The sequence below is a fragment of the Tachysurus vachellii genome, chromosome 12 (assembly GCF_030014155.1).
Source record: "Tachysurus vachellii isolate PV-2020 chromosome 12, HZAU_Pvac_v1, whole genome shotgun sequence".
NCBI lineage: Eukaryota > Metazoa > Chordata > Actinopteri > Siluriformes > Bagridae > Tachysurus > Tachysurus vachellii.
In genome coordinates, this window is record NC_083471.1 from 14,563,947 (window position 1) to 14,589,975 (window position 26,029).

Consider the following 26,029-nt stretch of genomic DNA (forward strand, 5'->3'; position numbering starts at 1 on the left):
AGTATATATTGCTTCATCTCTCTTTCATTTTGTTCTTGTCATGTTTATGTTTTCTAGTTTCCATAGCAATACTGGTAATAAAAATGATCCAAAAGTTACCATCTGCGATTCTCAAATTTTATTTAAAACAAGAATAAAGAAACATCTAATTCACTAAGAGTAAATAAAGTCCAGTTGACAAAAGTATAAAATATATAATATGATTAAAAGAAGTGTTTCAAAGTTGTTAAATTGGTATACTAAGAACTAAGTGCATACTCAAAGATCCTGAAGAAGTACTAGTGGACCATCTACACTATTTACCTGCAGTGTACTTCACATACAGTATGAGAGAACATTTCTAATCCTTATGTTTTAATATTTCAGGAAACTGTTACATTACAGATACAGATTTGCCTAGATCTGTACTATAACTATAGAAGAGCTGAAATAGACATTTCAAATAAAACAATTCAAAACAACAATTCAAAACTATTTACTTACAAAAATAAAAAAAATGAAACATTACACTGTGGAATTGAATATTATCCATAAGCACAAATATACAAAGTGACCACTTCCACATTTGTGACAAGATAAAGAAAAACATAGCTATATAGAGATACATAGTACAGAGTACATAACAAAGTGAAAACTCATTACAAGTCTGTGAGTAACAGTAATTAAAGTAACGTTCATTAATAGAGGAAGCAGAATGTTAAGAAATGAATGCACAAAAAAGCCAAAAAAAAGTTAAAACAACAAAATGTAATAAAAGTATAGACTACATTTTGCATATTAAATTTGTATTTTCAACTTAAGTTGCATTAAAAAAAAAATGTTCTTTTATTTTATTAGAGCCATGTTGCTAAAGATGTTTTTTCCTCCTTAAATTACATAATTTCTGCTCTTGCAAGCCGTTTTGATCTACGAGGTGTTAGCTCATCTACGGCTGTTCTTTTCTGTTGAGGTTTCTTTTCCTTTTTACCTGAAACCACCTCTTTTACCTCCTCTGCCCCTGACTTATCTTCAATTTCACTCTGAAAATCTAGCATCAATTCTCTTCTTGTACATGCTGATCCTTGTGCAGGTGAAGCTGCTGCTGATTTCCTAGCCCGAAGGAACCTTTTTGTCATCACTCCATACTCTTCTTCTGTATCTGTGATTTCTTTTTCACTTTCCTGACCTGAAGCTTTGGTCTCCTCAACAACTTGGTTACATTCTGTGTTATTACTGTCAATCTCTTTATCCAGCTCCAAGGTGAATGTTTCATGTAGAGTTACCCAGGATTCAGTTATTTCCTTGGCATTCTCCTCACTTTGCTCTTGCTCCTCTTGAGAATCTTTGACATCTTGTGGTTTTCCAGCCACTTTATCAGCTTTGCCTGCATTGTTTACAGACTCCATTATATCCTCTGTTGCTGAATGTTTTTCCCTTTTCTCCTCAACTTTGTCCATTTCTTGTGCCACTATCTTGGTATGCGTAACCTCTTCTGACATGTTTAGAAACTTTGACTTATTTTCTGTCACTGTGATTTCTTGTCTGTTATTTGCATTTCTATAAGTTTCTTCCTCTCTTGTGTTTCCCTGGTCCTCATCTTTATGGGAGATTTCCTGACCTACAGTATTGGTGCCCTTTATTTCTTCAGCTTTTCCTTGATCAGTGGTTTTATTTTCTTCTTGTGACTTCACATCGGCCACCTCCATTTCTGTTGCATCTACAGTTGCAGAATGTTGATTATTTGCCCACACAAGTGTTTGCCCTTCATTTTCACCTTGATCTTGTCTGCAGAATTGTTTGGATTTCCTGACAGGGGCAGGTTTGATTGTTATTGTTCGTTTTCTTAAGGCCTTTATTTCAACACCTTCGGCATCTTGATCATGAACACCTTTGGTAATCAATGTATTTATAGTGCTATCTTTTGCTTCTTCAAAGCATTTTTCTTTTATTTTTTTACTATGTTCTTTTTCAAATGTTTTCTCAAGCAACATTTCCTCCAGGGCATTATCTTGTTGGTCACTTTCCTGTTTGGAATTTGCATTTCTTACTTCTTTCTCCTGATTCTCCTCTGGCAGATCAACTTCTACTAGAATTTTCCCTTCTTTTGTTTCTACCTCCTTATGAACAACTGTTTCTTCTACCACATCTTTTCTTCCATCAGTCACATTCTCCACCTTATCTACATCAATACCAGGTTTATCTTTATCTTGCTGCTGGTCTTTTCTTTCTGCTCCAGAGACAGCTGGTATTTCCTTATTGTCGTATTTTGAATTGGTCTCATGTATCTCTATTACAGCAGTCCTGGATTCTTCAGTGCTTTGCACTGCTACTATTTCATGACAAAATTTAGTCACATGTCCCTCCATATCCAGCTCAACAACATTTGTGTCTGTGATACGTTTAGAACTTCTTCTTGGTGTTACTGTTACTGTTCTTCCTCTGAGGTGTCTTATGAATACAGTTTCATCTTCTTCATCTGAGATCTCCGCTTCTGTGTTTTTATTTACTTTTGTTTCTTTGCATACATTTTGGAAATGTAAAGACTTTACTATGACAGTACTAGGTCTGAGATTTCTGTTTTCCTGGACACTGACACCTTGAACAGATGTTGTTATTTGGTGACATTCTACCAGAGTTTTTTTTGAAGCCAGTTCTGCTGAAGCATATTTACATTTTAAGGTAGTGTCTTCTGTTTCTTTCAAATCACCTTTCACATCTTCTTCTGCAAGAATATCCCCATCTTGTCCATTGTTTGTAATGAGTGTGTTATCCATTCCCAGTTCTATTGCTGCTGCTTCTTTGGCTCCTTCTTCATCTTTTCTTTCTGTTACAGGTTCTGTTACATTCATCTCAACCAATACCTTATCTTCATTTGCAGCATTATCCTTGATTAGCATTTCTCCTTTCTGTGGCTGTGTTGTTTCATTTCCATCTGTCTCATTTTCACTTGATTGCCTTTGGAAATCCATATGCAAGTCAGATTGATGTAGTGTAAATATAGAAGTGGACTCAACTCCCTTCTCCCTGACTTCTTCTGGTGCCAAATCTGTGGCCAGTTCATCATTCTGTTCAGTATTATTATGATGCAAGATGCACTGGACATGTGTAGCTGTCTCTAAACATTCATTGTGATCTGATTCTTTTGTTAAACTTGGATTTTGCAGAATGAACTTTTCTGTTTTGGAGTCTTCACCCATCTTACATTCATCACTGTATTTCTCTTTAAGCTTACTGGCCTCATCTTCTATTATACTGTTCACTACCCTGCTCTCATCCACATCTGTGTCCTTTGCAGCTGGATTCATATGTGAGAGATTGTCTTCAGTGGGATTTACCTTCTCTATGTTCTCTAACCCTACAGCTTCAGTCTGTAATTCTTCCTTTACCTCTTCAGGAATATCCACTGCTTGTTTCCTCAGTTCAAGCTTATTGCTCCTCTTCTCCTGAGACGCTGCAGAAGTAGAACAAAACTCACCTGTTAGATTGGGGTGAACATTTGTGACATCCACAAGCACAACAGAAGCTTCTTGCAGTGTCAAAGTTGATGTGGTTTCCATTAAATCCTCTCTATGTGCCATTTCTGTAGCTGCACTATCTTCTTGTATTGTGTCTTCATCTTCTTTCACACATTCAGATGTGCAGATTTGTTCAGTTTCTCCATGTATTATATCCTCAGGTGCCATCTTGTCTTGTTCTGTAAAATTTTCTTTCCTTACATTTTCAACATCATTTCCATTGGACTTCCTTGGGTTCTCATGATCTTCAGCTTCTATATAAACCTTATCCAAACTTATTCCCTCTTCACAGGTGTTCTGTACAACTGAAATCCTATTTTTTGGATCATTTTCAGCAAACACATGTACAGTTTCCGACTCCATGTGCCCTCCTACTGCAACCTCAGACCCTAAAATAATGTTCATCTCATTATTCTTAGACTCAACTCGTTGTTTAGGATCCTCTAAATGTATCATGGCTTTGATTTGTCTTTGTTGTGGAGTTGCTTGGTTTGTCAATTGTGCTGATCTCCTGAGAACATTTTTAGTCAGTTCACTCCCTGCAGCCTGATCTTTGAGCTGTCTTAATGGAGAGCGTCTTAATGGAGTTACCGAGGTTGCCTCATTCTCTTCCCATTCTTCCAGTTTAACAGGAACAACTGATGTCTCATCTTCATTCTCTTCACTTGACCCAATGAGATGCAGACTTTTTGGTTTCTCACCTGGTATTTCTTGAGCAGGGTCTGTTTCTTTTTGAACCTCTTCCATGTTTTCTTCATCAGTAACAACCGCCTTTGGAACTCTGTCATCATCATTCAGTACAACACCTTCCTCACTCTCCACCGTTTCATCTGTTTCACACTTTTTTTCTGTGTGTTCAGCCTGAGATTCTGTATCAGTACTATGCATGTGAAGTTCCAGATCTACCTTCTTCTGTGGATGTGAAGTTCTCTGAACACCTTTACCAGGATCCGTACTTTTTGCATAGTCTTTGTCACAATCCATAATCACAACGGCAACCTCTTGCAGTTTAAAATCTGATGTGGCTTCTTCTGAGTTATCCTCTGTTAGTCCTGTTTCTGAGGCTGGTTCCTCCTCCTGCTCTTTAACAGTTTCTGCAGCACACTGCCATTGTGCTTTTCCTTCAACCTCTAATTCAACTGCTTTCTTGTGTTCAGTTTCAGTGTTGATGTTTACTGACTCAATTTCCTCTTCTACAGTAGTTTCAGTGTGTGTCTCCATAACGTCCTCCATCTGTTCAAGTTCAGGATCATCTAAAGGTTGTTTTGTTTTCACTTGTTGCTTTACAGCTTTTGTTTTAGAAGTTGCTTTTGCAGAACTCCTCAGAACTCTTTTTGTCAATTCACTTTCTGCCGCCTGATGCTCAAGTCTTCTGGACTGCCTTAATAGTGTTACAGTTTTTATCTTCTCCTCTTCAGATAGTTTATTCCGACCATATGTTTTCAAACCTTCTTCATTTTCACTTGACTCTCTGTCATCTTGAATTTCTGGTTCTGCAAATGGTATATCTTGAGTAGTATTTATCCGTTTCACATGGTCCTCTTTTTGTGCTTCATCTATCTTTTTGTCATTATTAAAAGTTAACTCAATCTCCATCGTGTCATCCTCTGTCATTTCTAAATTTTGCTCTTTTGTAAAAGGTTCAACTTCACATTTTGTCTGGCTTAATCCTCCATTGTCCTTATTTCTGTTATAAGAACTTTCTGACTTGTCCTGAACCACCTCCTCCTGGGGCTGTGAGATTCCCTTATTCATTTCACTGACATTATTTTCATGTCTGACAGGGAATTTGTTAAAATTTAAAAGCATAGCAGCAACATTTTGCTGTTTCTGAGTTCTGGCTTCTTCAGTTCTGTTAACTTCCTCTGCTGGCCCTGTTTCTGAGGCTTGTTCCTCCTCTTGCTCTTTAACAGACTCAAATGGTTCTGGAGATTTTCCTTCAACCTCTATTTCAGCAACTCTGACAGCTTCAGTATAATTAACATCAAATACCGGCATTTTCTCAACATCCTTGATAGTCTCAACTGCATAATCAAGACTTGACTCAATGTTATTGATTTCTGGTTCCTCATTTTGAATTTTTTTAGGTTCCTCCTCTTGAGCCTCGTCAATCTTGTTTTCATCTGGAACTTTGTCTTCCACCTTTCGCATAAAATTTCCCCCAATCTTGTCATATCTTATTTCTCTTTCTTCAATATTGCTATCTTTATTTTTTTCCTCAACCACAATTATTTCATTGTCTGTCATTTCTATGACTTTCTGTTTTTCTGTGGATTCAACAAGAGTTTCGGCTGCTATTTGCCATTTTAAAATTGCATCTGTGTCGCTGTCACCCTCTGTTGAGGCTGGTTCCTCTTCCTGATCTTCTAGGTGTTTTACAGCAGATGGTTCAGAGGCTTTGGCATTGTTAACATCTAAAGTGGAATTGTTGTCCACTTCCATGGGGGTTTGATCATCAGTTTTTGGTTGATTTAAACAATCCTTTTTGATATTTAATCCTTCTTCATTCTCCATATGAGCTGCAGTCAGATTTTCTATTTGCTCTTTTTCTGGCTGAGATTCTATCTGCTTTAATCTTTTTAATTTAGGCTCTTCTTCTATATGTTTGAGTAACTCTGGTTGCTTTATAAATTTGGATTGTCTAGTACACACTTGTTTGGAAGTGGCTATAATTGTTTTCTTAGAAGAACTTCGGAGGGTGCTTTTTGTCAGTTCACTTCCTGCAGTCTGATCTTTGAGTCTTCTAGGGGGCTTTGATGGAGTTTCGTAGTTTGATCTACGTTTGTCAGCATGTTTCCATTTTGAGCCTAAACTGAAAGCCATGTTTACATTTTCCTCTTGTTGAATCATCATACTGACTTTCTCCTCCTTGTTATTAGGACTTGGTTCTTGGTCTTCAGGTACCTGCTCTCTTTCATGTAAGCCCTCTAGGCCAGTCTCTTCAACCTTGTCCTTTTCTTTCACCTGCTGAGTTTGCTCTTTTCCTAAAAAAGTCACCTCCAGAGTGCCAGCTATATCATTCTCTATTTCTTCTCTGTCATCAACAATATGTTTACCCACTGATATTTTCCCCATCTCTACTTCATCTTCTATATCTTCATTGTTGATAGTTTCTGCCATATCTGTTTGGTCTTTCTTGACTTCTACTATTCCTTCAGAGGTTTCTCTCCCATGTAATAGTATCTCTTTATCAATGTCATTTTTACTTTCGTTTACCTCTCCAGCTTTTTCTTTTAACTCATCAGTTTCTAATGACATATTAACAATCTCCACCTCTACTACCTGCTGACATTCTATAGGTTGGAGATCACTGCACTTTAGGCTTTGGATTTCCATAACAGGAGTCATTTCAGGCACTTGTTTGTTTTCTGTTTCTGACATTTGGGTAGTATCAGGGATCATTTTGTTTTGCTCTTCACAGTGAAGATGAGTATTATCTGATTTGGGGTAGCCAGAATCATGTGTCACTGTCTCCATTGTGTCCTGCAAAAAAAAGCCATTACAACATACAAAGCACTTTCAAATCCCGTCTCATTTATCAACCATGTATACCAACCAACCATACTTTTGTTCTCCATGCAAACTGTACAGACACACAGATACATGCATTTTTATGCACAGTATGTGATTTACCAGCTTATTTGTGTGCATTTTTAAAAACACTCTTGGCATACATAAACTAATAATTAGAAGCTTTCATTACACATAAATTATAAATCATCTCAACATAACAGACAAAGTAATTGCTGACTATGAAGCTTAAAGTAAGGTACAGTCATTTTCTACTCTACAGTAGTGTTTTTAGCTGCAGGTGATAAATGCCAATTTTGTACCATATGCAATTATATTGCAGTATACGCAATGGGTGCTGTGCAAAAATCTGGCTGACATAGTGGGTGCTGTGCAGAAACTAAACACAAAATTAAAGCTTTTAATATGTTCAACATGAGAATATAAATGAAGTTGCAGGATCCTTAGTATTTATATTTTTCAATACAAAGTAATACTCATCCATACCTTGAGTTCAGACTCTTTTAAATGGAAAGAAATTTTGCCATCCTCCTGCACTGGGTCATTTTCTGCACACTGTATATCAGACTCAGTGTCTTCTACCCTGCAACCCACACATATTTTAAGACACAGTTCAAATTAACTGAGCTTTCTAACTAGTAATTATTATAATAGGTAATGCTCAGTTCATAAACTTGAATGATGCATGTTAATTGTTTGAAAAATAACCTGATGATTTTTTCATTTGTCTCTTCTGTGTCTGCTTCAAGTTTTTTACGCTTCAGATTGCTGCTTCTGCCAAGTGTTATAACTGTTGTGTCCTGTAATTCTGTAATGAGGAACAAATTAAACTCAATAAATTTACTGACTGCTGATGAGCATGTTTCCAATCTACAGTACTTGAGTTGTTAACATATAAAATATGTAGCAGTAATGACAAAGTTACTCTTTATTTGAAACTTGAAACTTTGCTTGAAACTTTTAATAATAACACAGGTATTGCACATAACACTGGATACTTAACTGAAACTTTTAACTGAAATATATTTTCTTTACTTAGAACCACAAGGGCTAAATAAATCAATCATTTAATATTGACTGTGGTGAGAAGTAACACCTTTGATATAATACTTTAGTGTAATACTTAAATTTACTCCTTCATTCAATTTACTAGCCATGTATTAGCAATAAGGGAGCATGGTGGCTTAGTGGGTAGCACATTCGCCTCACACCTCCAGGGTTGGGGGTTCGATTCCCGCCTCCACCTTGTGTGTGTGGAGTTTGCATTTTCTCCCCGTGCCTCAGGGGTTTCCTCCGAGTACTCCGGTTTCCTCCCAGGTCCAAAGACATGCATGGTAGGTTGATTGGCATCTCTGGAAAAATTGTCCCTAGTGTGTGATTGCATGAGTGAATGAGAGTGTGTGTGCCCTGCGATGGGTTGGCACTCCGTCCAGGGTGTATCCTGCCTTGATGCCCGATGACCTTTTTTTTATTTTTATTTTTATTTATCTAACTAACAAGAAATTCTAAGACATTCATGAAATATTGTTCTTTAAAATACTTGCCTTTTGTTATTTTAATCTTGACAACCTCCTCCTGAAGATGTCCAAGTAAAAAGAGATGATTTTTTTATTTTTATTTTGTAAAATAATAAAATATCATGAGAATCACCATGTTAATTTTCAAAAATATTAAGAGTCAATTAGTTACGTACTACAACCTCCATGAACTCCATTGTCTCCTGTACTTGTGTTATCCCAGCTTCCTTTGGGATATCACTATCTTCTGTATCTTCAAAATTCAATTCCCCCTCGACTTGGTGATTTTCTAGAATGAAATTAGCAGAATTAAAGAAAACTCAGTTCTCTAGCTTTTAAGCCTGAATATTAAGCACCTCCTTACCATTTAGGTCCATTGCTTGTAATTTTCTGGCTATTTGGATTCTCTGAAAAGGGCTGCCAACACCCACTATTTCCCACAGCAGCTCTGTGTCATCTGGATAAAGACTCATATACTTTTTACAAACTACAACAAGAAATTCAGGATGGAACATGTATGAGAAATAATAAAAATTCACCGACAAGCTTCAGGATGAAATGCTTTATACTGTAGCAATACCTTTGAACATGGCTGGAGAAAGTGGATATGACAAACCCATGATTTCTTGTCTGAAGCTGACAATAAAGTCCTCCAGCATTTGTAGACCATGTCCATGTCCACGGTAATCTTTCCGGATGAATATGGTATCCATGACAGGAATCTGATAACGATGGGTCAAGAATGTTTTGCACAAGCTCCCTATTATTGAGAACAAACAAAAATGGGAACATAGTTCTGTGGTTGCTTTGTAAGTATGTTAATGCTGGTCTTGTTTTTGATATAATATGATGTATAAAGTAGTAATAATTGGTAACTTCAAACACAATTTGTCACCTGTTGATATGATAAGACTGTTTCTCTGTCCCACACACACTCACTCTTAAACATTTCATCATCAACATTTCAAGATTGAGAAAAGAAATTTTTAATTTGGAAGAGTCACAAGTTAAAGTGAACAACTCAGACCATTGAACCATTTTGTTTCATTCTGCCTGAGCATAAGATTTGAAGTTTCAGGTAGTTTTCACACTGGGCATTATTGCTGAGGTGAGATTGTTGTGATTATTCTTGACCCCACCCTGCAGCATTAGTCTAGTTTAAGACTCACTTTATTCTATGGAACCCTGGTGCATTTGTGCTCATCATCTATAACACATATAGAGAATTTAATGTAACTCAAACATATTTTTTATTATTAATTTACTGCATTATGCACAGTAAGACATCTCACCTCTTCTGTGTCCCACAATATTCCCCTGATGCTCACGCTACATGTATGTTGTGGAATGTTTTCATTTCTTCCGACCCGAGTATGAGTTGCGTTCACATTCACAGGAATCGCAGCTCAGAACTCACACCACCTTCTAAAGGTAGCCTTGAGTTTGGTACAGTGGTATGCTTTCTGGTCCACATGACAGCTTTCACATTACCAATTCATCATAGAACTGTGCGCTGTTTAAAACTAAACTGCCAGTCTGAAAGCTCCTCGAACAGAGAGATGCTCAGTACAGTATTCCAACATCCCCAAACAAGTCTCAGATCTGTCTGATCATTTAACTCCGCTGTTTTATCATATATGCAGCATTTTTTGTTTGTTATTTTATTCAAACATTTTAACCTTTAACTCTTGACTACACTAAAGGTTTACAGTTTATATAGACAGACAGAGCATACCTTCAGGTTTGACTGAATAAAAGCCAATGGCCTCGCCATTTTTCCAGAGGATTTTGGCAATTTCATCTTCTCCATGACAAGGAAAAGGTACATCGTCCCCGACCATCTCTTTTGTTCTGTATATAATTCTGTTAAGGACATACAGAACTATCCTCTCTCCAGGAGTCCTTACCTGATGTTAAGAAAAAACTAAATATTCTTATCCTTATTTTTTTGTAATTGATCATTTGGAGTGCTGATGATACTGAAGTGGCATTAAATGGCAAGAACCTTGATCAGTCCTGTTCGTGAGGAGTCTGCTGTTTTAAGAATATCTTCAGCTGACCACCACTGATCCAGTAGGTAGAGTCCAACAGCTAACAGAATAAAAACAGTGAATTGTCAGTGTTATCAACAATCAGTCAATTTAAATACTTATTGTATCATATGTTGGTACCATGTTACCTTTAAGAGTTTCTTCAGGTGAAAATAGTGCAAGGATCTTTTGTTTAATGTCAACTCCATAAAGGGGAACAAAACTCACATTACAGAGGCCAATCTCTATCTGAATCAATCAAAACAAATATTCAATAATTTATTGTCATTACGATTAGAACTACATTATTATACATCCTTACACTTATAAACATTAACTTTACCAGCCACTTTACCTGCACATGCAAACTAATGAAGAGTAGTTATAATTTTTATTTCTGTTTAATAACTCATTATTAATCGTTTTATCTATTTCCAATACAATACATATCAAAAGTGAACTTTAGGTTAAAACCTAGATAGTGTTGTCTGCGCTTACTTTCTTAGATCCAGGTATGTTGAGGTACTCATGAATTTCTGAATTTCTGTACAAAAGTTTAGACATGTAGCTTTTCGCTGTCTGCTCCAGGGATCCTGGATCCATAGTGGCCAATATATCCACCGGGAACTCCATCTTGAGAAGGAAACTTTAGTTAGGCCCTTGAAGTGCTGAAGCAAATACTCTAAATTGTTTTTAGCTGGTTTCTTTAGCCTGTATGATGACTTAAATAAAATCTTTGATGCTTAAATATTATTTACCTTAAACCTTCCCAATATAAAGAGCAAAGGAAAGAGTTAAGGAAAAACAAAAGCTACTAAGTAAAAGCATCACACTCAGAGAATTATTATCAAAACTTTATGGTCTTTCTGGTTGCATAGCAAACCAGTTCCTCTCATCTCATTAAAGGGTTCAGTCCAATACTACAGGAAAATTCTCTCTGGAATGAGAATACACCCTCAAATTCTTCAATTTTCTAATTTCTAATGAACCCAAAATTGAAACCTTCTATAGATGTCTTTTTATCTTAGAAAGACCAAAGGCCCTTAGCCATTCTTGCACATTTATCAACACATTATTTCTGAATACCTGCATTAAAGCACAAATAGAAGTTTTACAAAACTTAGAATTGTCAACAGTTCTAAAATAAGCCTATTTAAGTTTAAAGTAATATGTGCATTCCTGTCAAACTATGCATGTATAAATCTGTCACTATTTATTCACTCCTCACTCCATGACATATACAGCCTTCAGCACTTATTTCATAACAAGAAAATGGAGAGACAAAATACTTTAACATGCCCAAACAACAGACCCCTTTTTCTTTAAGGCATCCTAAATCTCTCACAATCGGTGAGGTCTTGTTTTATAGCTCTGTTTGGTCTATAGCTCTGAGAACCCTATTTCTACTACATGCAAAGACACACTGTGCTTTGACCTCAGACATATGCTCTATACAGGCTTTTCTATATCAAACACAGAAACTACACAGATATAAATCCTCCAGAACTTTATACACAACAGATATACACAAAAAAACAAGCAAGGTTTTTAGCTCCTGCTGTAGCCCCAAACCCCACCCTGCTCTGGTTTGGCAAGTTTAGAGTCAGTGCTAATAAGATGTGTTGTATGTCTGTGTCTTATATGAAAGGGTGAATTTATTTAACACCTGTACCACAGGATGGACAGAACAACTCTAATTTTAAAGATAAACCTATGAAAAGTTAGTACTATTTTCAGTAGTCTGCAAGTCCACAGTAATGCTAAGGGGGTGTGTTCATCTGTAGTACACGTTTCTGTGTACGTGTGTGTATGTGTGTGTGTGTGTGTGTGTGTGCCATGTATGTATTTGCAGTCAATGGCTCCCCTGTCAAGGGAAAAGACCAGTGAAGCAGAAAAGCACGCCCATGTGTGAGAATGTGTAGATTCACTCAGCGTGGCCCTGCACTGCACCGCATTTTCACACAGATCTCAACTCTAGCCAGCAAATATGCAAAGATAATTCACAAAAGCCTTGTTCTTAAAGAGTTCCTCAGCAGAAGCACTTTGCATAAAGTAACTTTATTTTTAATATTCTGAGGCGGCTGTGATTCTCCAGATCTAAGCATGTGTAACTAATTGAAAAAGAACATGGTGTACAGTTCAGATCTCAACACAAAGGCCATCCCCTAAGGTAAAGACAACTTTACATGGACTCAGTCAGGTAGCCTTTTTGCAGCCAATGATTTGTAATTATTTTAACCATAACATGCTAGCAACTATTAAAGTATTAAATCAGCCACAGATCTTCTGTGTGCAAATTCACTGTTTACAAGCAAATGGTATACTATTAGTTATATAAGTAACTTGGGTACACGTGCAAACATTTTAATTTTCACATATTGTTTAAATGTACACATGATAAAAGAACATAAATCCTCACAGTGCATCCAGTGTCTTTAATTCATGGTATTAAAAATGCAAGAGAGAGAGTTTCTGAGAGAGTGGTGGCTGAAGGCTGGAAAAAAATCAAACTAAACTTTTTTACAACCTTAAAAAATCATGCAAATAAGTGCATTGCATAAATAAAAAGAATAATGTTGTACATGTTTGTGATAAAATCGCCGAGTTCACAAAGACGCAGTTAATACAGAGGCCATATTCACTAAACTCAGGCAAAGGGGGTGTGTTTGTGTGTTTTTATTGCAGAGGTGTAAGCAATCTCTTATTGTAACTTAAACACTGTAACTTGCAGTTTGCTTTGTTTTGGAAGTGATTTCTAGAGTTTAAAATTCTCAATAGAAGTGAGTACAATGTGTTATTTAGAGTTGCATACACTTTTTTGTCTCCAAAACAAACACACAATTCCGCCTCAGAGCAAGTTACTAATACTATTAATACGTTAATACCCAAAAGCTGTAATGAATACAGTTTATTGAATACAGGAAAGCTGTAATGCTGTAAAAGCTGTAATAAATACAGGAAGTGTATTGTTTTATGTAATATAAATGTCTGTGCAAAGCGTTTCCTTGCGCTCCTGATGTTTATTTTATGTAATTACAAATAAAACTAATAACACTTTGCCACTTTATTCTGCTTAGAGGAAAAACAATCACAGTCTAAATGATCTGTCTCAGTAAGTGTGACACAGAGAGAGGGAAAAACACTCACCCTAAATATGCTGAAGAGAAGAAGAAACAGCGAAGTAACCTTTTTATTTAATTGTTTTTTGTAAAGCCCTGTGATTTTAGCACGGTCGTTCACACAGTAGCTGAGTGGACAAAAAATGGCAGTGAGACTACATGCACGCTCCCTCCGGCCGCGCGCGCGCATACACAGCTGGAGCAACGAGAGCGCGCACAAGCCTGTTGCATAATCCACATTACCCAAAACTCTTTAAAGCCTCTTCAGTCTAAATCTGGAACAAGATACGTGTCCTACCTGCTACACCCTGTGTCCTAGAGAACCTGCTAAAGGCTGACCACAGTGACTAGTAGGCAATCATGTTGTTTTATTAGTTTAAAACTTTCAGCTTAGATCATAACAATTCCAGGTGTTTACTGGGATACTTCCTAACAAAGGAGCCTAATAGGATCATCTGGTTTTATTTTGTTACTTCAATCTAGTTTGAACATAATGCCCAGCTAAGCCTTTAAGTATTTAATATGGTATATAGTGCTAAGTAAAAGACAGATTTGTTTTTGCCTGAGGCTTTTGGCTCACAGCATTATTGGTTCACAAAAATAAAGTCTTTTTTAGTTGACAGGCAGCTCCACCCTTTTAAAGGAGTAAATCAACAAACCAGATTTTCACTGTCAGTGACTTCAACAGATCATCTATAAAATTGTTACACATACCCCAGTCTTTTCTGTTATACAAGAACATCTCAATAAATTAGAATGTCATGGAAAAGTTTATTTATTTAAGTAATTCAACTCGGACAGTGAAACTTGTGTATTATATAAATTCAGTACACACAGACTGAAGTAGTATAAGCCTTTGGTTCTTTTAATCGTGTTGATTTTGGTTCACATTAAACATAAACCGACCAATTCACTCTTGTAGATTGTATCTCAAAAAATTTGAATATGGTGACATGCCAATCATCTAATCAATTCAAAACATCTGCAAAGTTTCCTGAGCCTCTCAATTTGGTTCACAAGCCTACACAATCATGGGGAAGATTGTGATCTGTGCTGATCTGTGAGATGTCCAGAAGACAATCATTGACACCCTTCACAATGTCAACTCACATAGTGTTTATGCAGTACATGTAACTCACATAGTGTTTATAAAGTATATGTTAACTCACATAGTGTTTATGCAGTATATGTAACTCACATAGTGTTTCTACTGTATATGTTAACTCACATACAGTAGTGTTTATACAGTATATGTTAACTCACATAGTGTTTATACAAAATATGTTAACTCACATAGTGTTTATACAGTATATGTTAACTCACATAGTGTTTATACAGTATATGTTAACTCACATAGTGTTTATACTGTATATTTTAACTCACATAGTGTTTATACAGTATATTTTAACTCACATACAGTAGTGTTTATACTGTATATGTTAACTCACATAGTGTTTATACAGTACATGTTAACTCACATAGTGTTTATACAGTATATGTTAACTCACATAGTGTTTATACAGTATATTTTAACTCACATAGTGTTTATACAGTATATTTTTGTTATGAATGAAGCACCTGCCTCGTCTCCTGACCGCCACCAGAGGGAAACTTCACCCGAGTTCTAACGACTCCCGAACTACATCTCCCACAAGCCACCGCTCCTGTCATTACTGCACCACCAGCTGATCTCAATCACAGGCGTCCTATAAAACAGGAACTTGAACTTCCCTTCTCTGTGAAGTCTCAATTTGCCTCTGCTATCGGTCTGAGCGCTTGTCTGTCGGTGTATTCATGGTTTTGACTCTGTTTTGGTTTTTGCTCCACTTTATGATTGTCTGCCGCCTGCCCCGACCTTCTGCCTGTATTACCGTTTCTGATTTCTGCCTCACCTTTGATATTGTGTTTGCTGATTCTGACCTATGCCTGTCTGTACCTCGAGCTTGTATTAAAAGCGTGCACATGGATCCTCAGTCTCACGACCTGTCATTACAGAAGACTTCGCCGCCACATGATCCAGCCGCTGCCTCACAGCTCGTCTCTCAAGTTCAGCCAGTCAGCGACCACTCCCGACAGCTGGCTCACCTCGCATCACTCACGGGAGAACTTGTCACAGCCCTGCAACGCCTGCAAAGTATCCCCACAACCGCCAGCATGATCCCTTGCGACCACTAATCCACGGCTCTCCTTCCCGGAGAAATTCGACGGAGACCCGGCGAGATGCAGGGGCTTCCTTATGCAGTGTTCGCTGTTTGTGACACAACAACCGGCTCTTTATCCTACTGACGCCAGCCGTATAGCCCTGGTTTACACCCTGCTTACCGGAAGGGCTCTGGAGTGGGCCACCACCATATGGAGAGAGGACGGATCAGCGTTTTCTTCCTTCAGCCACTTCCTCGCCCAGTTCCACAGCGTATTCGATCATGTCGCTGGAGGAGAGAGCGCAGAGGAGCGTCTCCTGAATATTTCCCAGGGGAGCCACAGCGCAGCGGAGTATGCTTTAACGTTCCACACCCTCGCCGCTCAGGCAGGCTGGGAGGAGAGACCTCTCAAGCTCCTTTTCCGGAAAGGTCTGAGCCATGAACTGCAAGCCGAGCTCGCTTGTCGTGATGAAGGGAGAAGTTTGGCTGACTTTATGAATCTGTCCATCTGTCTCGACAATCTGATCCGAGCCCGGCGATCATCCACACACTCTCCGTCCTCTGAAGGTGCTCTGCCCACACACCATGCCTCCGCTCATCTCACTCCCGCGGAGAAAGCACGTCGCATACATCACCGGCTCTGTTTATACTGCGGTGCGACCGGCCATCGTCTGCCCTCCTGTCCCGTCAGACCACACAACGAGCAGAGCAAGTTAGTGAGTGTGGCTAGTTTCGCCTCGCGTACGCAGACTGGTGCCCGATTCGCCATGCGCCTGAACGTACTCGGCGGAAGTATTGAATTAGAGGCTCTCATTGACTCCGGTGCTGCTGGAAACTTCATTTCAGAGGAGTGTATCAAAGCCAATGTCATCCCTGTGACAGAGTGTGAGGTCCCCGCAGCAGTCGAAGTGATAGACGGTCGACCCGTCGGGGAAGGACGGATAAGATTCGTCACCGAAGAGATCGAGCTACTGGTGGGTCCCCATCACAGCGAAACGATCTGGTTCTACTTCATTACCTCCCCCCATCATCCTCTGATCCTGGGGTTACCCTGGCTAAAGCTCCACAACCCGATCATCTCCTGGAGAGAACCACGGATTATATCCTGGGATACAGCCTGCGCTCCACATAACCAGCCCTCCGAAGTCCTGCTTCCACTATACTCCGCAACCACCGCGCCGGCCACTCCCTTCAACCTCGACCTCCCGGCCGAATATCATGACCTCAGAGAGGCTTTTAGCAAGGTCAAGGCCACCAAGCTTCCTCCTCACCATCCCGGCGACTGCAGCATCGAGCTACTTCCCAATGCCACACCCCGAGAGGCAGAATCTTCCCGGTCTCTCAGCCGGAGACCGAGGCCATGAATACTTATATCGAGGAGGAACTGAAGAAGGGGTTCATCTGGCACTCCGTGTCACCAGCATCATCTGGCTTCTTCTTCGTAAAGAAGAAGGATGGGGGCCTCTGCCCGTGCATAGACTATCGAGCTCTGAACGACATAACCGTCAAATTCCGCTACCCGCTCCCCCTGGTCCCCTCAGCCCTGGAACAGCTGCGCCGAGCCAGGTTCTTCACTAAACTGGATTTACGCAGTGCTTATAACTTGATCCGCATCAGAGAGGGGGACGAATGGAAGACCGCCTTCTCCACCCAGTCTGGCCATTATGAATACTTGGTCATGCTGTTCAGCCAATCCTTTATCAATGACGTGTTCCGAGACATGCTGGATCGATGGGTAATCGTTTACATTGACGATATACTAGTATACTCTGAAACCATGGAGGCTCACGTCCAGCACATGCGTGCAGTGCTGAAAAGACTGATCCAACATCAGCTCTATGCTAAAGCCGAGAAATGTGAGTTCCACCAAACCTCTACGTCATTCCTGGGTTACGTCATCTCCGCTGGAGGGGTCGCCATGGACGAGTCCAAGGTGGAGGCAGTGTTAAAGTGGCCCCATCCCCAGACTGTCAAGGAATTACAACGCTTTCTTGGCTTCGCAAATTTCTATCGCCGCTTCATTCGTGGATTTAGCACCGTCGCGGCGCCACTCATGTTAATGACGAAAAAGACCTCATCCCGTCTGTCATGGTCACCTGAAGCTATCCGAGCGTTTCACCTGCTGAAGGAGCGCTTCACAACTGCTCCCATCCTGCATCACCCTGATCCGGCTCGGCCATTCGTAGTAGAGGTAGACGCATCCAGCACAGGCATCGGAGCGGTTCTCTCCCAACGACAAGGTCCGGCTAACAAGTTGTTCCCATGTGCTTACTATTCTAAGAAACTATCTGCCACGGAACGCAATTATGACGTGGGGGACCATGAGTTACTGGCCATGAAGGTCGCCTTCGAGGAGTGGAGACACTGGCTAGAGGGCGCTCAACAGCCATTCATGGTTATCACAGACCATAAGAACCTCGAATACCTATGTGCGGCCAAGCGGATGAATCCCCGTCAAGCAAGATGGGCCATGTTCTTCACACGATTCAATTTCACAGTAACCTACTGTACAGACCCGGTTCAAAAAATATCAAAGCCGACGCACTTTCCCGCCTGAGTAATGAACCTGACCAGCCCTCTCAGACAGAGACCATTATTCTTGAGACTCGAATTATCGCTCCCATCCAATGGGACATGCGCGCATCCCAGGCCAACGCGCTATCTCCACCTCCCAACGATTGTCCCGCTACCAAAACCTACGTGCCCAAGACCTTACGCTCTGCCCTGTTACATCTGTTGCACACTACACCCAGCTCCGGTCATCCCGGCATCTCAGCCACGCTCCATCTGGTACAAAACACTTTCTGGTGGCCCTCTCTGTCCCAGGACACCCAGGAGTTTGTAAGGAGGTGTGCCATGTGCAACACGTCCAAGTCATCACATCAGCTCCCGGCAGGCTTACTGCAACCACTACCCATCCCTCAACGGCCCTGGTCCCATATCGCCATCGATTTTATTACCGACCTGCCCAAGTCCGATAACTGCACCGTCATCCTCACAGTCATAGACCGGTTCTCCAAAGCGTGCCGCCTGATTGCGCTACCCAAGCTACCCACGGCATTCGAGACAGCTGAAACCTTGTGCAGTTATGTGTTCCGGTTCTACGGCATCCCCGAGGACATCGTCTCGGACAGGGGCCCACAATTCAATTCCCAAGCCGACAGACGGCGTAGACCGCATCCTGAATATCAGCTGGGGCAATGGGTATGGCTCTCCACCCGCGACATACGACTCCGTCTCCCCTGCAGGAAACTCAGCGCCAGATTCGTGGGTCCATTTAAGGTGCTCAGACAGGTGAATCCTGTTTCCTGCCGCCTGGCACTGCCACCAGACTACTGCATCGCTCCCACGGTTCATGTTTCACTCCTTAAGCCTGCCGACGGTCCAAGAGGGGGGCAAGAGGAGACTGCCGAGCCACCAGCACCACCGCCCTTGCTGGTCGGGGGCGAGGAGGCATACCAGGTTCGCAGCCTCCTTGACTCCAGACACCGTGGCGGCCACCTCGAGTACCTGGTCGATTGGGAGGGATACGGCCCGGAGGAACGGTCATGGGTGAGAGCACGAGACGTCCTAGACCCCTCACTTACTGCTGAATTTCACCAGTCCCATCCAGACAAGCCAGCCCCTCGACCTCGCGGGCGGCCCTGACGGCGCGCTCGTCCTCGCTTTGGGAGCCGCTCACAGGGGGGGCTCTGTTATGAATGAAGCACCTGCCTCGTCTCCTGACCGCCACCAGAGGGAACCTTCACCAGAGTTCTAACGACTTCTGAACTACATCTCCCACAAGCCACCGCTCCTGTCATTACTGCACCACCAGCTGATCTCAATCACAGGCGTCCTATAAAACAGGAACTTGAACTTCCCTTCTCTGCGAAGTCTCGATTTGCCTCTACTATCGGTCTGAGCGTTCGTCTGTCTGTGTATTCATGGTTTTGACTCTGTTTTGGTTTTTGCTCCAGTTTATGATTGTCTGCCGCCTGCACCGACCTTCTGCCTGTATTACCGTTTCTGATTTCTGCCTCACCTTTGATATTGTGTTTGCTGATTCTGACCTATGCCTGTCTGTACCTCGAGCTTGTATTAGAAGCGTGCACATGGATCCTCAGTCTCACGACCTGTCATTACAATTTTAACTCACATAGTGTTTATACAGTATATGTTAACTAACATAGTGTTTATGCAGTACATGTAACTCACAGTGTTTATACAGTATATGTTAACTCACATAGTGCTTATACAGTATATGTTAACTCACATAGTGTATAAACAGTGTGTAAAATATAATAAAATGCTGCAAATGTAGATTGCTGGCTTCCAGTGAAGCAACTTTTGACTGGGGAAATGTAAAATCCCTTAAACAATACAAGTAGAAAGTTAAAAAATAAAAACAGTATTACCACATTTTGGACATGGTGTTATGTTGTCCAATGTAAACAGAATTTTCGGATATTGTCATCAATGCTTTCCCATGATTCCATTAAATTTATAACATTTAATAGCTATTAATAGTGATAAATCATTTATATGTGCAGCCTCACATACACACACACACACACACACACTGTCCAGATCTAATGTCTGAAATTTAAATTCCTTGTTTATAGAACTTCAATAAGTTTAATAACAACTATAAACTTGTTTATAATCGCATTGCGGTGCTTTTATTCGATACAACAACTGCTTATGCGATATTGTTTAATTGTACATTTTGCTTTATACATAACAACATTGACCTGTTTATTAGTGTTTATATTATGTGTAGCATCTGCCATATAAGTCAATGTGAAAGAGTTGTTACTATAGAACAATAACATGAGATTAAAACAAGAGCATGAATATAAACATATTATCTGCCTGTATTATCCGCCTGTAATAATCGCTGGTGCTGCTTTTGCAGATAAGCAATTAACGCCTTCTGACCAATCAGACTAAGAATTCAACAGCGCTATGCTATAATGTTATAATTAAATTGCAGCAGTATGATATTTGACCACAGGGTGGCGCCATTTCTTCATCTACATCACTATAAAGGTATAGTATCGTTGGAGACCGTGATCAATCATTTTGTATTTGAGAACAAGGCATGTGAGTAACAAAGGCTTCCCCAGATGTGACATGCTTTAAAATCACTATCGCTACTGATAAGGTGACTCTGATAAGATCTATTTAATTAGGAGACATTAGATAGTGTAATGTAACACAATTTGTCACTACCAGTGTTGTAATGTAACGAAGTATAAATACTTCGTTACTGTACTTAAGTAGAAATTTCACGTATCTGTACTTTACTTCGCTATTTAAATTTGTCAACTTTCACTTTTACTCCACTACATTTTCTAGATAAAATGTATACTTTTACTCCGCTATATTTCCACTAAGCGTCTTCGTTACTCGTTACTACAAAATAAAATAAAAAACAAAACAAAATAAAAAAAAATAAAATTGCGACTGCATTAAGGGAGGTTTGGCGAATCACTGCTCCTAGATTGCATTACGCAGCTCCGCACGCTCTATTTCAGCGTAATGTTGCCAAAAGGAGGCGGAAGCACAACTGAACCTGAGCCACAACAGAGCCACATTTTTTACTGTTACCACAAAGAGCCACATCATACACATGGGCACACATGATCATCTTTTTTTTCCCTGCCATTTTGAAAGCGAACTTGACACAAATTGTTTACTCAAATGATCTTGCTCCTACTGGGAAACTATTGCCCCTTTTCCTCCAAGGCAGTTTGAGTGCAGGTTCGGAGCCTAATTTAGAACCAGTTCTTCCTTTTTCGACAGCCAAAGCACCGGCTCTGAACCAGGAAAAGTAGCACCAAAACGTTGCTGGTCTAGACTTAAGAACCGCTTGTGTCAGGGGCTGTGGGCGGGGCTACTGTTAGCGCGTTTGATAATGTACATTAAGTATACTAATGTTTAATACACTTTTACTTTACCGCGATATGATCAGTTATCAGCACACATGATAGTAAGTAGCTACATGCTAAGGCTAACTTTTTTCTGTGTTAATGATAAAATAACGTTATGTACTTTCTCGATAACAACCTCCGTTTATACAGATTACATGGAGCTGCACATACACGTTGGATTCGCCGCGTTTAGGTGTTAATGTAGGTTCACAAAGCCATGAGCATTAACAGTAAAGTAACATCCGCCATTGTTGTGTTTGTGTTTGCCGCTGCTGCGCTAAAGTTGCTGTGTAAAGTGACACGTATACAGTGACGTCAGACTCGGCTCTGTGATGCTCTCTAGCCGGTGGAAAGGCAAACCGGTTCTTAGAAGGTTCGCCAGTGGAACCAACTTTGAACCAGCACCAGTGCTAGCTCTGAACCAGCACCCGGTTCTTTTTGGTGGAAAAGGGGTATTTTGAGGTATTTTCATCCCACTCGCATGCGCGTTTGACGAAAATACCGTATTAAACTCAAGCGAAGCGAACACGCACAATAAAAAGACACAAACTTCTATATGAACGTAAGAACCGCATGAAACCGGGCAAAGAGCCGCATGCGGCTCGTGAGCCGCGGTTTAGCCACCCCTAGACGACCACCCCGACGATAGTGGTGAACAGGGTGAAGAATATAACGTTATACACACGTGGCTGTATTTGCAAGAAATGTTTCTGTACATTGAAGAAATGAAAGATTCTTCCTACCGAATGAAATGCCTCTTATGCCTACCGAAAATCACTGAAATTTTACTTTTTACTTTTACTTCAAATACTTAAGTACATTAAATATCAGAAAATGACTTTTGATACTTAAGTACAGTAAATATCAGATACTTTAAGACTTTTACTTGAGTAATATTCTAAAAGGTAACTTTCACTTCTACTGAAATCTTTTTCTAGTACTTTTACTCAAGTATTGCTTTCTAGTACTTTATACAACACTGGTCACTACCAAATGCTGTAATTTTAAATAACATATAAATAAATGTTCCCAGAATATTGCAGTGCTACAAATACATTTATATACTGTATTAATGTGTTTTTAGCACTGCAATGTTGGAAAACTTTATGACAGTTGATTCCTAGCCAATTATACAATTTGGACAGCTATAATGAGCTGACACTAAAACAGTGAGAGATTGGCTTAACTTAGAGAAACTTAACTTGAAGTTAATTAATTTATTATTTGATATTTTAACTACAACATTTTCAGAACGTACCAAAGGACTTGATCCAATGATTTGGCACTGATATGATCAAGTATCTTTTATATCTTTAGTATGCATATTGTTGAATACAATATTCCTTCAATTTAATTGTATAATGTAGTCTTAAAGGTAGTGTTAATTTCGTCACCTATTTTTAATTTAGTCTTAGTCTTAGTCTTGTGCCAAATGTTCTTGTTAGTTTTAGTCATATTTAGTCATTCACATATCTTTTTTGTTAGTCTTAGTTTTAGTCAACTAAGTCTCGTCATTTTAGTCTAGTTTTAGTCAAAAGAAAACTCAAGGTATCTTAGTCAAGTTTTAGTCGACTAAAAGTCTTTTAATTTTAGTCTAGTTTTAGTCAAAAAATTGTAGCTTGATCACATCTGGAATCTATTGTAAGAATAAATACAACGAGGCCTCATTAAATGCAATAATATCAGGAACACAAGTGTTATAGTGGAAATAAATAACTTAATGAAAAGCCTAAAATCAAAACTGTAGGTATATATATACCCATTATTGATGATATTTGGAGCAATATTACATGTAATTCTTAAACTTGATTCCCTTACATATACATTTGCTTTTAAGCCTAATTATTAATTTTGATTATGATGTGATTGTGACAGGGGCGTGGGAAGAGGTTTCAGGTTGGGGTGCTGAGTTTTTTCTGTCACCACTTTTGAACAGGCTAAGAAACAATATCAAGGCTATAAAACTTGTCAAAACTCCACGAATCACAAAAGTATCAGTGAGAAGTTGAGAACACTCGTTTAAACAGTGCATACACTTGAACTTGACTGCACATCACATTTTTTACTTTATTGATACTGCTTTTAATCGTAATGCAAAGACCGGTCATCGGGACATAAGCTGTCATGTACAATAAAAGAGCCTGCGCAGCGACAGGAAATATAATTTAACACAAAAAGCCTAGACCTAGGGTGGACTTGCGCTCAGGAGTTTTTATTTATTTATTTATTTATTTTTGAGCGGCGTGTGGACGAATTCTTTCTACACACACACTATTTTATTTCTTGATAACAGACCGCTGCGAACTATAACACACCGTTGCCATGAAAAACAGAGCGTTGCCATGGACACACAGGATTCTAACCGTAGAGACGGAGCGCACTATTTTCTTTAGCGGAAACAATACAATTGTTTTTAAATCAATAAACTTCTTTTGAAATCATCATTTTGAGTCAAATTAACGATTTATTTGGTAGGTAGCAATATAATAAGCGGGATCCGCTTCGCGGACCTGTAACTTGAGCAACAGCGCGAACTCGTTCTGAATATTTTAAAGGCGTAACAGCTGATGAAAAAGCAGAGACAATTGTAGACGAAAATGAAGAGAGATTTTATCTTAGTTTTTATTTTATACAAAACATTTTAGTCTCGTCTTTTTTCGTCAACAATAATGCATGTTAATTTAGTCATAGTCAGCGTTTTTGGACAGTGCTGCAGTCTTGTCATCGTCTCGTCTTCTCGTCATGAAAAAAGGTTGTTGAACATATTTCGTCTCGTCTCGTCTGACGAAATTAACACTACTTAAAGGTATATCAGTGTTCATCGGTCTCTTAATATATCTTAATTCTTTTATGGAAGGTGTACACTATTACATTTCTAAGTTAATGATGGTCAAAAGTGTGTGGAATCCTCACCATTGCATGCATATGTGCTTGTTGAACATATCATTTCAAGTTTAGTCCCCACTTTGATAATATTTTAAGCTCCATCCTTCTGGGAAGACTTTCCACTAGAGTTTGCAATGTAGCTCATTCAGACAAAAGAGCATTGATATTGGGTGAAGAGGTCTATGGTGCAGTCAGTATTCCAGTACATACCAAAGGTGTTCAGTGAGGTTTAGGTTAGGGCTTTGTGCAGGACACTCAAGTTTTTCTCTTTGTTCTTTCAGCCTTGTAGATTGTATGTAAAACAGAACCACACGTGTTTGATGATCAGATGTCCACATAATTTTGGTCATATAGTGTACTTAACAAAGATACAAAAGATATATGGTACCACCGTTACAACAAGGAAAAGCACAGATGCCACCTTTATTTTATTGAGTGAAGAGCATACTCAGTCTTTCATAAGATGAATTAAGAAGTTTTCATTGTTCATGTTCCTATTTAAAAAAAAATCTTTTTCCTAAGAGGGAAGTCCAACCCAGCTCAGTTTAACATATTTGTGTAAACAAATATTCATCTGTAGCACCATTTTATACCAGAAGGTGGCTCCTGATTAATAATACTATTAATAATTTCTCTTTTTTTGGTGCCAAGTCCAACATATGGCAGTCTCCTCTTTGTCCACACTTCTTCCAGAGAGGGCAGGAAGCCACAAGCTCATGTAACAGCCAGTTCTTCTGCCTATATCACGCTGCCCCAACTATTGCTCCCTGCCATGACCTGTCACCACTCAGAGACAATGACAACAAGATCTCAGTCATGTAATCTTTATTATCATTTATTGAACGAAACCCTGCCCACCTGGTTTTATTATTGATGAAGCAGTTCAAAAATATTCATTAATTACCCATCCAGCTGGGCACTAGACAGGCTGCACCTAGAAGACAGTTCATTAGAAAGGAGAATATGATACATGGCATTAACAATTGCAGCCTTGTGGGGCCTGAGACTGAAACCATGTATTGTGTTGCATTCTTTTGGATTGTGGAGTGTATTATGGCTCAGTACTTTGAGGCTTATTTTTCTTGTTTATACCACAGTTGTAATCCAAAGTTCTCAGAACTAGTGCTGCTTCAATAACTTTAAAAAAAAGATTTATTTAACATGATCTTAAACATGTTCAAATATTCTACTTTAAACAAAAATGAGATAAACATGGTGGTGTACTGTACATGCAATACATAATTACTCTATAATAATTTATAAGATGGGCTTATGAATATATATATGGTACAGATATATGTGCAGCAGCCGGTAAGTGCAGCACTGATTCAATTGTTATTGTAATTCTAAACAATTACAAAGAGCAAAAGCTGTCACTTGTAGTATACAAAAGGCC

General features: G+C 39.4%; 1 protein-coding gene across 3 annotated transcripts; it reads right to left on the minus strand.

The window, feature by feature from the left end:
• Nucleotides 1-178: 178 nt before the first annotated feature.
• Nucleotides 179-13,818, minus strand: fam169aa (family with sequence similarity 169 member Aa). 3 transcript variants are annotated; one of them, XM_060884047.1, is made up of 12 exons: nt 13,720-13,818; nt 11,071-11,205; nt 10,722-10,821; nt 10,548-10,633; nt 10,278-10,449; nt 9,123-9,302; nt 8,907-9,029; nt 8,725-8,831; nt 8,570-8,600; nt 7,734-7,833; nt 7,512-7,608; nt 179-6,977 (listed from the first exon to the last, which is right to left on the minus strand). In XM_060884047.1, exons 2-12 carry the CDS (start codon nt 11,203-11,205, stop codon nt 873-875), a joined length of 7,236 nt encoding a protein of 2,411 aa, XP_060740030.1. In that variant the 5' UTR covers nt 13,720-13,818; the 3' UTR covers nt 179-872. The 3 variants fall into 3 exon arrangements, with proteins under 3 accessions (XP_060740030.1, XP_060740028.1, XP_060740029.1); XM_060884045.1 differs by having other exon boundaries at nt 8,719-8,831; XM_060884046.1 differs by lacking the exon at nt 13,720-13,818 and having other exon boundaries at nt 8,719-8,831; nt 11,071-11,207.
• Between the last annotated feature and the right edge of the window lie 12,211 nt (nt 13,819-26,029).